This window comes from Hibiscus syriacus, unplaced genomic scaffold (assembly GCF_006381635.1).
Source record: "Hibiscus syriacus cultivar Baekdansim isolate YM2019G1 unplaced genomic scaffold, ASM638163v2 tig00003041_pilon, whole genome shotgun sequence".
In the NCBI taxonomy this organism is placed as follows: Eukaryota; Viridiplantae; Streptophyta; class Magnoliopsida; order Malvales; family Malvaceae; genus Hibiscus; species Hibiscus syriacus.
In genome coordinates this window covers 8503386-8521992 of record NW_024061960.1, presented here as the reverse complement: position 1 = coordinate 8521992, position 18607 = coordinate 8503386, and the positions used below count along the sequence as shown (strand labels likewise).

At 31.4% G+C, this 18607-nt stretch overlaps 1 protein-coding gene and 1 pseudogene across 1 annotated transcript; one reads left to right on the top strand and one right to left on the bottom strand.

Annotated features, from left to right (window-relative positions):
* Positions 1-7005: 7005 nt before the first annotated feature.
* Positions 7006-11235, bottom strand: LOC120173865 (annotated as a pseudogene).
* Positions 11236-11998: 763 nt separating this feature from the next.
* On the top strand, positions 11999-18544 carry LOC120171585. Its single transcript, XM_039179265.1, has 12 exons — positions 11999-12034; positions 12351-12744; positions 12876-13034; positions 13319-13402; positions 13507-13605; positions 13728-13820; positions 13887-14030; positions 14745-14882; positions 15421-15472; positions 17216-17386; positions 17507-17674; positions 18265-18544. The coding sequence occupies exons 2-12, from the start codon at positions 12385-12387 to the stop codon at positions 18486-18488; spliced, it is 1692 nt and encodes a 563-aa protein (XP_039035196.1). The 5' UTR covers positions 11999-12034; positions 12351-12384; the 3' UTR covers positions 18489-18544.
* Positions 18545-18607: the final 63 nt, after the last annotated feature.

Genomic DNA, 18607 nt, shown 5'->3' with positions numbered 1-18607 from the left:
CATTAAAAATTAAAATACTTGAAAAATAAGAGTCAAATTAACTATTTAATGAAACCTTAAAAACATTTTTATCGTTATATTTTTTTCTCTATATCTATGTGAAACATCTCTACCAGTCCCTGGGGATTAGTTTATGTCCCTTCGCACAAACCTGAATTATTTGAACATTGAACGATGGAAACTTCTCATAATTGCATTTTTTGGGTAAATGTTTTGCATTAAATTCTATGCAACTATATTTTCATTTTACCATATAAATGTTTTAATATCTTATATTTTTCTCTGACAAGAAGTACTGCAAATCAAATCAGAAATGAATCTCGGCCAAGCGAATTATTCCTTTATTTATTTTAATAAATTTTCATGTACAACTTAAATAAATTCATATTTGGAACTATATATCTATCATAATTACGTGTTGACTCCATGAATTCACACTCACCCATATACATATAGTGGGAGCATATTGTGTTTTTATTATAGAGACAATACTCGGCTACTTCCCGGATGAACGTATAATCTCATGTTAAAGAATGAATTTGTAAATTTTTAAGGAGATAAAAGATAAAATATTAATTAAAATATAAAAATATCTAAAATATATATTAATATAAAACTTTTAAAAGATTGATTGTCGCATCCACTCTCCCTTCTATCAATCCCTACTCCTATTCCTCTAATTATGAAGAAAAACAAAATAGAAAACAAAAGGCTAAGGAAAAATCCAAACCCATGTCAAGATGACAGAAGAAGTTATTAGTCTGCTTTTTGTTTAAATTTATTATTATTATTATTTTGGATTGGTGTTTAAATCTATTATTGATAAATACCCAAATCATCCACCTTACTATAATGCAAATAATTCCAGGGAAATTAGAGCTTCGGATGCTCACAATTATGCTATTCGTTCACTATCCGATTCAGAATAAATTAATATATAATAGATGGTTAGGTAAAATTTGATTATAAAATGATGGAAAATTCAACATATTGGCTATTTATTATCTCTGTTCTAATACTACATATCTGATAGTTGGTGCATTCATTTAGCTTTACTGATAAGACATTGAAAAGGGCCCTCGTTTTCATTTTTTGACCAAATTTATTTTACGTGTTGTTTGTAATATTTATGATTTATGTATATGTTTGTGATATTCTCTTAATAATATTTATTTTACGAATTTAAATATATGTTTTTATTAAAAATAATGCATTTTATTAATTAAATTAAATATTCTGTTTTTGTTTTTTTTGAATAAGATCACATGGTTCATATAATTGCTTATAGTATAATAAAACAAAAGATTAGGGAAAGGTGATATAATATGAGAGATAAGCCTAATTATAGGCCTTTGGATTCTGGTATCTGTTCCTATCCAAGACTATTTCAGCATACTCAAAAATAATATTCATACAGGACATCATAGAACTGCCTTTGGGACTTTGGTCGGTCCAATTAGGATGCTTGAAGCGCTCTAACCACATTGAACGACAGTTTTGAATTTCTGTTCTCAACCCCTTTTGTGTTATTTACTCTTTTTAACAGAAACCTCAAACTGCAAATAATTATACCTTTTGTGTAATTTATCCACCAAATTATTCGAATATATTACTTGTAAATTATAATTATATTTGTAGTTTGAAAAATCAAATTTGTTGATGATAATAAGTTTATTTCATCAATCATTAATAGTTCATCTCTTATGATTTAGGTGAAGAATTATAATTGATGTGAGAATGATCATTGACTGATGTTGTTAGATAGAAAGTTCGTCGTAATGAGAAAGCAATAGTCTTAGGCTCTTCTTTAGCAGCCTATAAAGTTTAGTAGCTTCCATTGTTTGAATTAAACTAATGTGATTTCTAGAAAACTATACAACAATAATGCTATATGTCTTCTTTTCAAAGTGGCTAAATAATTTATGATCTTCGATGTAATCTTCTTCGAATTCCAACTAAGATGTGAATATTTCAAAGTACGGGGACATAACCAAGATCATAGTCTTGTACTTTATAAATAATAATTCACCTTACTTTGTTCACCATACCCTATTATTGTGGGTATACTTACCATGTAACTGTACCCAATTCTTTATCCACACAATTTTCAACCCACAACAGCTATTGCTGATGAGAATCCAAGAAAAGAAAATCCTATAATAAATGTTAAGTTCAAATATGTCTGAATTTTGTGTGCGTTAGTTTTAAAATTGAAAATTTAATCCAATAATTTAATTTTGTAAAATTGAGTTCATATATTATTTTTTATTAAAATTTTCGATATATTGTTTAATTTATATTTAAGTGTATCATTAATCATTGTACTGGTAAATATAAAAAAGATAAAATAACTTTTCTAGTCTTCTATTTATATTTTTTATTAATTTGACAATTAAAAAATTATAAACGAAAATGCTTGAAAAGTTATACTATTTAATTAAAGATATTTTTGTTTATTTTTTAAGATTAAGGGCATTGTATAAAACAACAAACGTAAAGACTAAAATTGTTATTATTATTTTCATAACTCTCAGGTTGATAATTAATAATAAAATTGAATAAGTTAGGAGAATAACCAATACTTTTCAAACTTGTAAAAATAAAATATAAAGATTAAATCTAAAATAATACATGGACCTCTAACATACTTAAACCTAATTATTGTTGTGGTAAAGTATTATATATAATAAAACAAACATTTTTGTATGTGTTCAAATTACATATCCATAGCTCATTCATGTCCTATTCAATCCTAACAGAGAAAATTTCAATAGGAAGAAGAGTTGTTAATTTGAGAATGAAGTTAAGGTAGGCAATTGACAAATCGGCTTGTCCATCATTAAAACTTTTATCTTAGCAAATTTATTACTAGTATTTAAACCTTCCCTTTTTTATAACATTAATAGTATATTTATCGATATGAATAAAATAATCTTAACGGTTAAAGAGATGATTATTTTTTTAAAGATATCGAATTCAAATATAACATCTATATGAATATTCAAACATTTATTATTTAATAATTAAAAATATTTTAAACAAATATTAATTTATAATAATAATGTTTATATATATATATATATATATATGTGTGTGTGTGTGTAAGAACCTGTCAAACACCCGAGTCCAACTTGTTTCACAGTCGTACAATACTAGCAGAAGATTCTAGGCCTTGATTAGAGGGTGTCATGTCTGGCTGGCTGTACTCGATCGAGCTTATATATCATATCAACTTCATACATGTTTATCAGAAATCAATCCAGCCAAAATATAAGCATTAAATTTTGTTTAAATTTATTTATACTTACAAATAACAAATTCAAATATATTTATATCTGTTAATATTTCTTTTGAAAAAAATATTAATTTTATTTATAATTTAATAAAATATATTTTTAACTAGAGTTTTAGTTACAAACACTTTAATATCTTTTAAATATTTGTATGACAGTATTTTATACAATTTTTATATAATATATATTAAATTAAATAATTGATTTATTAGTAATGTATAATTTTACGTATCATTAACAAACTAGATAATATAAAATATTATAAATTTTAAATTTTTTTTTTTAAATTTATTATTGACGACGTGCTATTATCTTTTCACTAATAATGTATAAAATTATATATATCATTAGTACATATTTATATAAATTATATAATATATAAAAATAAAATATTATTAAAATCAAAATATTTAATAGATGTTTGAGTATAAACAAGTAACCCAATATTGGAACAAATTGAGACTAGATGGGAAGGTGTTCATACCAAAAATGCCAACATCGAGGTGAACAATGCGCTGCCCCTTCCTATTCCATAATCCCACACACAATTTCCCAATCAAGAATGGCACGGCCACTGTGAGAACTGTGTTTAAGTGCTGGGGGCCTACTAAACAGCCTAGCATTTCTACTCTTGTCTACTCAACTTTAATATATATATAGTTTTTTCCATAAGTTGTGCAGTGGATTCATCTGCATTAGCCACTTCATTTGTTTCATAGTTTTCTTAAAACATCAAATCAACAAGAAAGGCAAGATATGCATCGTATCCATTAGGAATGGACATCACGATGTGTCCCCTAATCAGGATGCAAGTGAATTTTTATATTAATAGATAAATTTATAAATTTTTAAAAGATAAATGTAAATTAATAATAAAAATATTTAAATTATATATTAATTTAAAATTTGTAGAGTACAATCACCCTTCATCCTGTCCCATAATAGCAGGGAATGACATTGTATTTAGCCAAGCCCGTAGGGTGTACAGTAATGTCATTAGCAGCAAACTATAAAAATGGGCCTTACAGTAAGACAAAAGTGGGCTAGCCTGCCAGCATATTGGGTTTTGCAAAGCCGTCGGCTACCTTCCTCAATGCATCTCATCTTTTTATGGGTTAACTACGTACTTGGTAGTTTACTTATTTCGCGCCCTGTTACAGTAACATAAACGACTCAGATTACAAGGTAAATGGATATAAATGGAAACCCTCAGTAGAGAAATTCTAAAGTGGTACAGTCTTAATATAAAGTTAAAGAAAAATGTTATTGTTTTGTTATTATTTTTTTAATAAAATCGATAAAAAATCACTTAAAATATTAATTTTTTTTAATATTTTTGATAAAGTGCCCAATAATAACAAAACTGATAGAAAAAAATAATAAAACCGGTAGAGCTTTACCGGATATGTTAATAAAATCGGTAAAGTGCCCAATAATAATAAAACTGGTAGAAATAATAATGTTTCCGTTAATATTTTACCGGTTTTGTTAAAAAAATAATAACAAAACCGATAACGTCATTCCTTAGCCGTATATTAAGGCTACCGCACGTGAGTGTCATAACATCTCCCTCGGGGATTCGTTAGACTTAAAAAATTTGGTTCGGGGAAAAGGTGATGAAATATAATTTTGAAAAACACACTGATTTTGGAGTCGCCACCGACCTTTATGTTAAGTAGATCAGAGACCTTAAAGGAGAAAAAAATGGTATGCGCTTTACGAAAAATTCGTTTTTAAGAGTTCGAGAGTCGATTACGTATAGGGAAGGGTGAGCACCCCTACAACGTCCAAATTTTGGTACCTAAATGATTATATGTTGTAAAAATATTGAAAATTATAAACTTCGAAAATATATTTAAATTACGATCCTTCTATTCATTTGAATTTATTCAAAAAATGTCAATTTTCGGATAACGAATGCCCTTTTGTGTGAACAATCTCCGGGAATGCACTTCCTTTGTAGTTAGGAGACTTTCCCATAGATTTCCCTAAAAAACATTATTTCAAATTTTTTTCACAAAATAAAATAGGTGAAAAAATAATCAAAAATAAATAAATTTAAAGTGAAGAAAACTATTGAATACAAAAAAACATTTGTGGGAAAAATCCTCAAAAAGATATCTTCCCTTTAGTTGGGAGATGTCTTCGTAGATTTTCCCTCACAATGAAATTTTATTATTTACATATAATTACAAAATATTTAAAATAAATACATATATAAAGGATTCAATCATACAAAAGAAAACAATGCATATCCAATTACAAACAACAACAAAAAATAAACACATTTTGTAATTGTGGGGGCCAAAAGGGTACTGACAGAAAATTGAAAGGACCCAACAACAAATATAAATAAGTCAAAGCCCCAATGGTCATTTTAAACAAATAGAGATACTAGAAATGCAAATAACCCATTGACAACATTAAGAACTGGAATGAAACAAACCAGAAATATACAATATCAAATAATAATTAATCCTAAATAAAACAATATTAAAATAATGACCAAAATGAAACATGCATACATTATGGGGTTAGGTTCGAATGTCAGCAAAATATATACAATGTATGAAATCAATGAATAAAATAAAATAATCACAAGTCTTATCACCGAAGTCCAACATAAACAAACATGATAAAATAAACAAACTAGTGATTTTAATGTAAGTACTGAAAAGTATAGGTTCGAAATAAAGTGTCACAAAATTATATTAATTATTACAAATAAGATTTACAAACGAGGAGGGATCTAAAAAGTAATTAACCCACAGAAAAATGAAAAATACGAGTAAGGTTTACAAAAGTCAGGGATCAAACAGGCTATTAAATGATGCTGATCCTATCCTTATTAAACGACGTCGCATTGCAGGTAATATAAATACCCAAAATTTCATTCCAACCGGCCATTAAACCCCATTTCCCTCTTTTGTTTCAGCTAAAGGAGAGAGGGAGAGAGGTGAAAACCCTCTCAACTTTCTCATCCTCTCATCCCTCTATCATACAGTCGATCAAAGCAAAACAAAGCCCCGGCCACCGTAAATCGATGGCCACATGATTTCATTCGAATAGAGCCTTGTAAACCCCACCAAAACCCCTAAACTACACTTCTCAAAGCCTTTACAACAAAATAATAAACCCTAAAATCCCAAAGATAAACTTTTACCTTCAACGGTGGCGTGATTTTGGTCTCGGTGGCGCTCACGGCGATGATGGCTCTAAAGGTGAAAGCTTTTGTTTCCTCTCGTCTCTTTTTTTTTCTCCCTTTTTTTCTTTTTTGAATGTTTTTTTCTCTGAATTATCTCCCCTCTAAATGGTTGTTGCATGTCCCTTTTAGGATGATATTCGAGTAAATAAGTAGATCTAAGGGTAGATGACAACTTTCCCGATTTATCGGGGTTTTTAGGGTATTATTTTAAGGGGTTTGGATTTGATTTAGCTTTGACTGATTTCTTATTGATTTGGTGGTTGTTTGGTCACTATGGATGATGGCAGCGGCTTAGGAGAATTCGACGGTTACTCACGCGACTGGGGAGCCGAACGGTGAGATCCACGCGCCGATGGGAAGTTGGAACGTTGGACGCGTGTGTCACACGCTCCGGTGATGGACGCTTGACCTTCTTGGGTCGGGTTGAGTGTTGTTGTATCTGGGCCTTATCTTGTATTTGTGTTGGGCCTAGGTCGGTTGTAAGCTGGTGTTGTAATTGGGTCATATTTAACCTGCAAAATGTAAACACAATAATTAATACTAATAACAACAACAACAACAACAACAACAATAACAATAATAATAATAATAATATTTTTGTAGTCCCGAACAAAAACGGGTGTCTACGGTGAGACTTTCACCTCAAGTAATGGAAGAAGTTTATACCATAAACCATCCTGATCAGATTAGTCATTAAAAGACCCTAATCATTTGTGTATCGTACAAGTACAAAGCAATACCCAGAATGATACAGAGTAGAATTGTAACATCCCAAACTATGGCTTAGTGACTAAATTGTAAAATTTTAGAATTTGGGGATAAAAGTAGAATATTTGAATAGATCAATGATTTATGTGGAGATATTTCCTGAAAGTTGTTAGTAATTATTAAATGAAGTGAAGGGCAAATAGGTCATTGAACAAGTAAAATAATTAAATAATAATTAATGGGTATTATAATACCCATGTGGAGCATGTTGGGAAACCATGCTAAGATATCGAGCCTAAATGAGTTACGGAACAATCGAAGAGTTAGGATTGAATCAAAGCAAGCAAGGCTAAGGTGAGTGCAATTTAATTGTACTTATGTTATTAATCAAACATTAGCTTGCGATGAGCCAATGACAGAGTTACTATGGTAAGAAGTAACTCCTAAAATGTTATATGATTGATGTAATTCTTATGAGTGTATATGTTGAATGATATGTGTGAGTACATGTTAATGTGATGATAAATAGGTATAAAGGAAATAAGTGATAATATGAGAATCTATTATAAGATATATGATATAAAAATGTGATAGTGAACTATATGAAAGAATCATGAGATACATGTGCTTATATGAATAAGTTTATATGTTATTCTTATGTGACACAACCTACATGATTATATGTTATATGCATCATTATATATGAGCTATGTCTGACATGTTATTCTACGAGCTATGTGACATATGAACATGAAATCATATGAAAAGTGACATGAATTACATGAAAGTAAACTATGTGATTATATGCACATGCGATATGTGACAAAAGAAAATAAATATGTGATCATAAGAGCAATGATATGAGTATATGAATTTATGAAACATAAGAAAAATGCCCATGTTATATGATATGATAGCTATAGGTATAGTTGGCATGTCAAGAGTAGAGGGTCTACACGGTCCTTCGGGATATATATGTATTCTTTGGAACATGCATGAGGTCTTTTGAGATACCTACTTGATCATTGGTATATGTATATGATTCTTAAGGAATTTCTATGTGGTCCTTATGGACAATGTTATATGGCACTACGGTGTAATTTTACGTGGCACTTCGATGCAAATTTCTACGCGGTCATTCAGGACAAATTCTACGTGGCACTTCGGTGCAAATTTATACGAGCTGTGGTGACAGCATTTGTGCACAACCTCAATGTACTCGAATACCTTAGGTTCTCAAAAATGTACATAGGCTAATAAAGAGACAATAACAAATACAATATATGTTATGAATATGCTTTTGGGTGATATGAAATGTTTCACAGGAATTATATGATGCTATATGATACACAAAAAAGATAAGTATAAGATCATATAAGAAATGAGCTTATAACAGGTATTAAAAATGTTGTTATATGTTATCATGTTATTACTCTTTACAATGAAATACATGTGAAATGATTGAATGGTTTGATTATATGTTTATATTTATAGGAAATACATTATTATTATGTTTTATATGCTTCACTAAGCCTATGACTTAGCGTGTGATTATTTCACGCGTAGGTTCCGAGAAGAGGAAGATTGATAAAGGTTAAGTAAGACATGTCAGTTCTCCTTTCCAAAGATCAGATCAAAAAAGAATTAAATAATATGTATTTTGTAATAATGATAGTGGTTGACATGTAATAAAGATTTGAATCCGATATGCTATAATTGATTTGTTAAATCATATAAATGAGTTTTGTAACGGTTTAAACGTGTATATGTAAATGATAATTTTATATGGATGAAAATTTAGATTTTTATGAATTTATACGTATTTTGTCGAAAGTTACTGTAGCAGTGCATCGATACACAATTTATATTCAAAATTTTCATTGTTCACGGTACTGTTCATACCATATAGTACTGTTTATAAATACATATTTTTTCAAATTTTTATAATGAAGTATAATTTAATAGAATAATATTATACTTTCTTAAAATGAGTTCAAATGTTTTGTTATCTTGTAAGAATATTGTTTCAAAAACGGGTTGGGGTGTTATAAGAATAATATCGATACAGAAATTTCGGCTGGTCATTGTTCTTTCGAAGATCGGATGTCGTCTGGTCAACCTTTGTATCAATTTCATCCATTAGAGGAACTTGCCTGTCTAATTCCTCGTTCATGTCAAGAGCTATATTTTTCAGTGCATCCAATCCTTGTGATATCTATCAAGGCCTTCATCTTGTTTCTTTTGTCTCATTTCGTACTCGAGTCTGAATTGATCCGACTCTTCCGATTCTTGGAAAAAATCATTATCGAAACACCCCTCCGATGAGTCAAATTTGATGTTTTTGTTAGACGATGAAGTTCTCCATCCACCGATCTGGTTCGCAGCTGCAGGCGTAGACCCATCTGGAATGGCTTTAATCCGTTCGATAATCACTAGTACCAGTTCGAAACGAGCTTCTAGCTCCTCTTTGGAAAGTCTCTTGACCTTCTATTTAGCCAAATTTTAAAGTTTAGGGACTTCTTCCATCAATTTAGCCTTTGTACGACGAACCTCAGCGTTTAATTCCACCGCCGTTGCTCTATTATTCTCCAGATAAGCCTTCTCAGCTTTAGCGATAGCGTTATCGATGTCGGCGTCGACAGTAGCGTAGAGACGAGCGAAGGCATCGTCGGCAGAAGCACTGGCTTCGCGTTGTTTATAGGGATCGTACTTTTCGTTTTTCTTCGACTCGGATATCAACCACCGTCATTATTCACTATCAAACTTTTGGAAAGCAACAAAATGGAATGGTGAAAGAAATAGGAGAAAATGAGAAAAGATTTGGTTTTCTTTTTCAGATTCAAGCTCCATGATTTTTTGTGTTTGCATGTAGTGTTTCTAATTTTGGACCGGACATCAACGGTGGAACGAATACATGGGTACGAGAACTGAAAAACTGATGCACCAGTTCAAATTCTATTGTTTTGGTTTAGTATCGTATCTAACTTTCACTCTTTTGTCCAAACGATCTTAGCAACTAAAAGAATAATTATTATTTTTAAAAGTCTTAAATTCAAACGCATTGTTTATAAAAATATTTAAATATTTATTATCAAATTATTAATATTCTTTCAAATAGATATTAATTATAATTACCGTATATTAATAAAAAAACTCACTCTCGTTTTAAAATGTTTAGGAATGAATAAACTACCAATTACTCATAATTAAATAACAATTATAATCGTGTAATAACATTATTAATTAATATTAGCATATAAATTTAGCAAACATGAAATATACGAATAAAAAAAATCTACGCTAATTAATTTAACTGAAGCTTATAATTAATTGCATAAATGAATCATATATATTAAAAAGAATATTAAATATCAATATAATGAAAGAGTACTTAATCAACCACGTTGGTTCAAGCGATAAGCAACTTGATATCGTTTCAGTAGGTCTCGTTTAAGTAAGTGTTAAACGCAAGTTGATCCATATTAGTTAGGACAATACTCTATAATCGGGAGGGCAACAAAAAGAAAAATAGCGTTTTCCATTGCTTTATGCATATTCATGTAAATGAATCGAACGAACACAAACGAGGTTCGGTTATATTTTCTTTATTAGGGTTTAAAATTAATTGGTTTTAAAATATTAATGGGTGAAGGTTAAATTTTTTTAGGTTTTAATATTTTAAACGAGTTTAGAGATTAAGTGAATATGAATGAACCAACATAAATGAATAAATTATTGAATGTTTACGAACATTAATGAATAAACGAGCAATTTGTTCCTGTTCGTTCATTTAATTAAACAAACATAAAATCTTGTTCATGTTCATTCGTTTAATAAATAAATGAACTTCTTGCCGAACGGGTCATGAACGGTTTGTTGAACGATTCGTTAAACGTTTAGTTCATTTACAATCTTATTTATGCATGCCTATGTTTCATTGTGTAAAAACAAGTTTGTTTTCTTTTGCACGAATCAAGCTACCTCAGTGGTTAAAGGAATTATTGTTATCCCTAGAGGTCCTATGTTCATTTTCATTATCAAATGATTGAGAATTTTAGAACATATACTACCTTGTAATTAGTATAGATCAATAAAAAAAAGGTTTGTGTTATTTTTTTTTTGAAGAATGTGTTTTTTAAAATTCACATAATAATTAAAACCTTTTGACAATCAATAAATTTATAAATAAAATAAAATTATTTATATATATATATATATATTTAAAATACACAAGCTTGCAAAAAATTTTAAAAATATTTTTATAATAAAATTTCAGTAATTTTAAACAAAATTAATTATTATTTTATTTTTAAAAAGGAAAATAAAATCATTAAAAAAATATGTAATAATATAAAAATCTGATTTTTTAAATTAGAATTTCATGGTAGCAGCAATTAAAACTTGAAGGCTTTCATAAAAAATTCTAAATAGATTTCAATGAAAATTTAATTTTATTATAGATACTAATTAAATATTTCACATTAAAAAATTAAATACAAATATTTTAATATTTATAAATTCATGTACCAGATTAATTAATAATTTCAAATGAAGTATTCCTATAGGGCATGTAGTTAGAGATGATGATGAATAGTTAAAAACAAATAATTTAAGAGAAGAAAAAGTATTAAATTGATAAAAAAAATTAAATATAAAAAATTAAGTTTATTAAATTATTTTGAATTAGGATCAAATTGATAGAATATATAAGTTTTAAGGACTAAATTAATATTATACCATTTTACTTAACTATTTCGTTACAGTCACATATCAAGAGAAGAAGGCTTCCTCTCGTTCGTCTCGAATTCCAGCTGCTGCACTGGTAATGGTATGTGTTAACTCTCTCTCTCTCTCTCTCTCTCTCTTTCTGTGTGTATATATATATATATATGATTCCTTATGCCTTCCCGTTTTTGTATTTTGCTCCTTCTCAATTTCCTACCTAGGGTTTATTACATTTCTTTAGCTGTTCCTATGAAAGTCTTCCATTGCTTAAATAGCCGATGAAAAGAGTGTCTCTTTTGTAATTATTTGCAACCACTTATATTTTTTCTTATCAATAGAAACGATTAATACGAAATGCTATAAATAGTTTGGCATATCAGTTGTTTAATTGAAAAAATTCATATTTATTTTAATTCTAGAAATTTAGGTACTGCGGAGAAGGTTTTCTCTCTGATGAACTGCTTGTCTCACGTGCGTGCTTATGGTTCGTCTTTATTTAGAAAGGCTGATAATTTCAATGCAGCCGCCTCTTTGAACCAATGCCATGTTCCCTTATGGAAAAGAAATTTTCAAAACGCTGGTGTTAAGACTGCATATTTAGAGTTTCTGTTGACAAGGTTTCGCACTCAGTGCTACTCTTCCCAGAACAGTAATAGTAGCAATGGTCATAGAAAAAAGGCATCTCGGACGAAAAAAGCTGATTCGGAACTTGTGATGGAAAACGATAAAGATGCATTCTTCGTAGTGAGAAAGGGAGATGTTGTTGGTGTTTTCAAGAGCTTTGCTGAATGTCAGGCCCAAGTTGGTTCCTCGGTAATATTCCTCTTACTTGATTCCCCTTTCAGCTATGTTATTGCAACATGGATATTTATGTCCTATTCATTTTATAGTGAAGTGATGTAATAACCGTAATGCAAATAACATTATTGTTCTATTTCAAGTAGATATGTGATCCTCCAGTCAGTGTTTACAAAGGCTCCTTTTTGACGAAGGAAACTGAGAAATATCTGTCTTCCTGTGGGCTTAAGAATGCTCTCTACACTATTAAAGCTGCAGATGTGAAAGAGGATCTTTTTGGAGCGCTTATCCCCTGCCCTTTTCAAGTGAGACCTTAAGCATGAACCTTATGCATACTGCAAATTTTCTGTTTGGTTGAATAGATTCTTGTGACTGCAATTTCACCTAAAATTTCACCTAAAATTGTCTGTTTACTTGCAACCTGAAGTTCTGAATAGGCCATCAATGATCAATCTATAAGTACTTTGACTAGTTTGTTTCTTTCACATGCTAACTGTATCAGCGGGGCTGTTTTATACCATCCACGGAAGGTGAAGATATTGGCTCTTATAGATTTGAAGGTTGATATTCCCATTTTTGTTTGTATCAGGAACCGGCTTCTTCTAAGGGTGAAACATCTCATAACGATGCAACCCAAAAGAGATCACATAATATGCTTCAGTCAGAGTATGGGGTAAGGTACCAGTTTTAATTTTCCCTGAACGCATCATTATTAATACCACACTCATGATTGGACGCAACATTATTTTTCAGTGTTGTACGTTTAACCTTTTTCAGGGACTGGGATTGCTTGGTTCACCAACTGTAGCTGATCGTGTGAGAAAGCATGTCAAGTTGGATTTGCATGCTGAGGTTCAAACAGCATCCTCTGGTTATGTAAGTAGATCCGGTAGTATATGCCAGTAAATGCTTGAATATAGTTCCTCAAACTACAGAACCTATATATATTATGCTCTGAAAGTAGGCTGTGACCCCTGTACTTTATGTCTTTATGGCAGCTATCTTGTATTATTGAGTTTGATGGTGCATCAAAAGGAAATCCTGGACCAGCTGGTGCAGCAGCTGTGTTGAAAACTGATGCTGGAACCGTGGTATGCAATTTGTAAATTGGACCTTTTCCAAACCTACATCTTTCCATAATATGATATTTTGAACAGATTTGCAAATTGCGTGAGGGTTTGGGCGTAGCAACCAATAATGCTGCTGAATACCGTGCTGTAATTTTAGGGTTGAAACATGCTGTTAGAAAAGGTTATACAAGCATTCGTGTTCGAGGTGACTCAAAGCTCGTTTGTATGCAGGTAATCTAACTATTTTATCCTTTTATTGTTGCTTTGATGTTATTTTCCCGAAAAAAATTCTAGGTGACAATGCTGGAACAAGGTTCATACCTAAGAGCAAATGCAGTATGCCTTTTTCAATCTGTTATTGGGCTTTCAAGTTTCAATTTCAGGGGATGTGCCATTTGCAATAGTTTTTGCCATGCAAGTAGACTCCTCATTTTAGGGCCCTATTTGTTTCTCTATTAGATGTTTTGAGTTTTAGCTTTTAGACAATTGTTTCCTTGGTGACTTGGTGCTGCAGGGAAGAACAGTACCTTCTCCCTTTCCCCCCTGAAGCTTCTGAAACAAGAAAGTGTTATAGTTTTCCCTCTTAACTTGGTCCTACAGGAAGAGTATTTAATCCATTTAATGGGCTTTCCTATTAGAACACACACCTTATCTATTTCTCTCTTCCTACACCCAATCCCCCCCCCCCCAAAAAAAAAAGGGAAATCTTTCTTCTTTTTTGGCTGGCCTGTCACCTGAGGGAAAACCAAATCGTCTCTAAGCAAACTTATAGTTCAACTGTTGCTATTTCTGGGCCTTCAATAAAGGTCTAAATCTTGATTGACCAAAAACAAAGTAGTAGTAGTAGTAAAATTTCCTAAGTCTTAGAGCTTTGTTGTTTATTTTTATTTTATTGAAGTATTATCATTTCTCAAGTTAAGAAGCTTAGCTTCTTCCTTGTTCTAGTATTCTTACAGCTGGTATTTCCTTGAACAGCTGCAGGGTTTATGGAAAGTCAAACATCAGCACATGTCTGAGTTACATGAGCAGGCAATGAAACTGAAGGATAAGTTTCTTTCATTTCAGATCAATCATGTTTTAAGGGTATGGCCAATTTGATAGAAGTAATCGGCAGAAATTCTTTTTCTTGCGACTATAATTGCCTCTTTGTGAATACCATTATTATTTAGGTGTATGGTGTATACAATGTTTTTAAAGCTCGGGTTGCATCTACAACTTTTCTACTTCTATTTAAGCTCTTTTAACGCTTGCATGCTTTGGCAATTGTGCCAGTTTTTGGCTGGAAGCCAGTAAACTAGAAACTGATGGCTGATGTTTTTGATGCCATTTTAATTTCTCCTAGATAGTGCAGAATTAAGAATGAGAGCTTGTAAATAATTTGCAGTGTCAAAACATTAGTTTCAGACCAGTCTTACTGGTAGTTCTCAAGCCTCAAATCTAAAATACCTCAGACCAGTATTTGCAATAATGTTACTTTACTGTTGTTTCTTTGCTTTTGGTGTCTTCAAATTAAGTCGATCAATTGTTCCACAAGTGCATTCTCATGAATAAGACATTTTGCTCCCCCTTTGTCTTCTTACTGCATTGCACTATTTGACTTTTTCTTGCTCACCTTTTAAAGGGACTGAATGGGGAGGCTGATGCTGAAGCCAACTTGGCTGTCAAACTTGCTGGTGAGGCTTGGTTTTAACCATTTTTCTATTTTATCCCGATCAAATCGAACACAAGATGTTTCTGAGATATTTCTAACCGATGCAGAAGGCCAAATCCAGGAGGAGTTAGCCTAAGTCATTGATTGTTCAGGCTGGAGTTTTCTGGTTTGTTCTAGACTTTCATTTATAAAGAACAAATGAATCGAGGGTTTTGTCACTCTTTGGCTATAATTTTGTTCTCGTGTAGGTCCAAATTTTGTTGTTTACATTTTAACCCTCCAGACGACCAAATGATTGTTGGCCTTCAAACTCAGCTCTGCAAGGAACAAGGCGAATACCATTTTCTGTATTTGTTTGTGGGAGAGACATGCTAATGGGGTATCAAATTCAAATGGAATACATCTTGGTTTAATTTCAAAGCCTTATTTAACACATTGTTGTGCGAATATAGATTTACTGCTGCCCTAAGATGAGTATTATTTTGGATCTCTCTTCACTACTACGGGCTTCCATTTTACCCGAATACAGAACGATTAGGCTCTAGCTGCGTGAAATTGTTCATGTTCAGGATTGCACCCATGGTCTGGTTGTATAGGGTATATATCTTCAAATGTAAGTGCAAGTGCATGTTGACTGTAATTTTATGATTTTGGTCCCTGTTTTTCTTTACCATTGCATGATTACTTCACTTTTATCTTTAATCAAAGTCACACGATAATTGAGTTTCGAGTACGGTGTCTATGGATTGGATTTGATTAAGTTTAGGTCAAGTTAGGCATAAATATGTTCTCAAATGTGGATATATTTGATAGCTTGGGTTTCAAGTTGTATTCATATCCTTTCATGTTTATAAATGTAAGATTTCAAACTCAAGTAAATTAACTCATATTATTTATCTAAAATTAATCAAAAAGTGTTATTCTTTATTCAGTTTTAAAATACAAATAACTTAACGATAGTATATTTAGAGATAAATATTAAAACTACACATGAATTTTAGTAAAATGTCTAATGTGATAAATGAATTTTGAAAATTTTATTTTAATTCAATTATATATGTTTTGAAAAAAATAAATGTTTATATTTTCATGTAAACAAAAAATGATTTTATATTGATAACTATTTTACTAATTTATAAAATCAAATTAACATTTCATGTATATAATTATACAAAACTAAACTTTATATATCATGTCATACATTTGATGAAAATTCAAGTAAATAATTTTGATATTTATTATATACATATGTTTGATATAATACAAACTACAAAGTATTTTATTTTTTTTTATATATAACTATATAAGAACTAATTTATTATTTGTTTTTTATATAATTAATAAAGATCACATGAACTTGAATGCCTAAGGAGCATGAATAAAAGTAGCAAGTTGGTCCTGGAAAATCGAAACAATCTGCTCTGGGAGAGAGTAGAAAACCATACCATTGAATTTTAATATATATATTGGGTTGACCCGAATTATGAGTCACAAGCATAAGCCTAGTCCTACATGCAAAGCCCATGAAAGATTTTCATGATCACTGCAATTATATCGGACGGCTGAAACCACATCCGGTTTTATATGCCGACTTGGAAGCCAAGAAACGAACATGAAATAACATGTAATCAAATCATAGAAAGAAGATGAAATGAGTTCACTCCACCAAAACTCTCCATCACCATGGCAATGTTGATGAAAAGAATTGCATTCTTCACCAGAACCATACCAAAACCCTGCCCTCCTTTTCCTTTCAAATATTTAGAATTCCCCCTTCGTTCATGTCCTGCACAAACTGGTGCCGCCGATTTTTCTGGAGAAGGCAATCTGGTGTACTCAGACCCACCAGAATCAGCCACCGTCAACCCCCTTTTGCCCAACCTCCTCCAACCACGTGTCGTCATTTATGATGGGGTCTGCCATCTTTGCCACCGAGGTTTTCCTTTCCCCTCTTTTCCTTTCTCATTCTTTGGCGATAAATGGATTTTCAGGGATTGGGTTTTGTTTACCATCGAGTGTTTTCTTACTTTTTTCCGGTGTTTTTGTTTACTTAAAGGGGTTAACTGGGTGATTAAAGCGGACAAACACAGGAAAATCAAGTTCTGCTGTTTGCAGTCAAAGGCTGCTGAACCATACTTGAGTGTTTGCGGCGTTGATCGAGAGGATGTTCTTCGTCGTTTCGTTTTCATTGAAGGCCTTGGCGTTTATCATCAAGGTTCCACTGGTTTGTTCTCAACCATTGATTTTCTTCCAAATTATGTTATGCCATTTTCTATTGGGTTTCTCTTGGAAATTGTTGTATTCCACCCGTAGATTATATGCTATTCAGTGAAATTATCATTTTAGATTTCGACTTCTCTTGCATTTGAAACTCGGAAATTTCGAGTTCAACGGGGGAAGATACATTGCAGTCAAAGGTGGCAGTTGAAAATTTATAGAATTTAGAAATTTCTGGCACCACTACCCTAATTCCCAAAAGCCATTTATGAGAAATGAAAAAAATAAATTGATGACAAGGTGGTATGATGAGTATCTTCTATGGGTATTTTTGTTCCATATTGACCAAGAGAAAACTCCAAATGGCTTTTAGGTTACTGAAGATTTATTGTTACTAATGTCTAATATGATTATGTGATGCACTTGAGCTTCATACAATAAGATTGAACAATATTTCCATGGCAAAAGCTTCTAAAACTTAAATGTCGGCTGCAGTTAATTTCTTGATTATCGGATTGAGAAATTTATTGCTTGATGTATCTCTATTTTTTCTGCCTTTTGAAATTGAACATTAAGTTATAATTGGTTGTTCTGCAGCTGCACTGAGAGTGCTATCATACTTGCCACTTCCCTACTCTGCTTTAAGTGCATTCTTGATAATTCCAACTCCATTGAGGGATGCAGTTTATGATTATGTTGCCAAGCGGCGTTACCACTGGTTCGGAAAAAGTGAAGACTGCCTAGTTTTGCAAGAGAGCGAACTATTGGAGCGTTTCATTGATAGGGAAGAAATTATGTATCATAATCGATCAAAATTGTAAGCCAGATTCCCTTGAATATACAATCAGACAAGCTTACTTTATGGTAGATCGTGAAACTTTATGTCTTATGTAGTGATCCGAATTCTACCCGGTTTGTCTGTCATTCCTGCCCAAAGAAT

Coding starts and splice junctions, on each gene's coding strand:
- LOC120171585 (XM_039179265.1), top strand. CDS start 12,385: ATGAACTGCTTGTCTCACGTGCGTGCTTATGGTTCGTCTTTATTTAGA. Junction 13,403..13,506: donor TGCTTCAGTCAGAGTATGGG/GTAAGGTACCAG, acceptor AACCTTTTTCAG/GGACTGGGATTGCTTGGTTC. Junction 13,606..13,727: donor AAACAGCATCCTCTGGTTAT/GTAAGTAGATCC, acceptor TCTTTATGGCAG/CTATCTTGTATTATTGAGTT.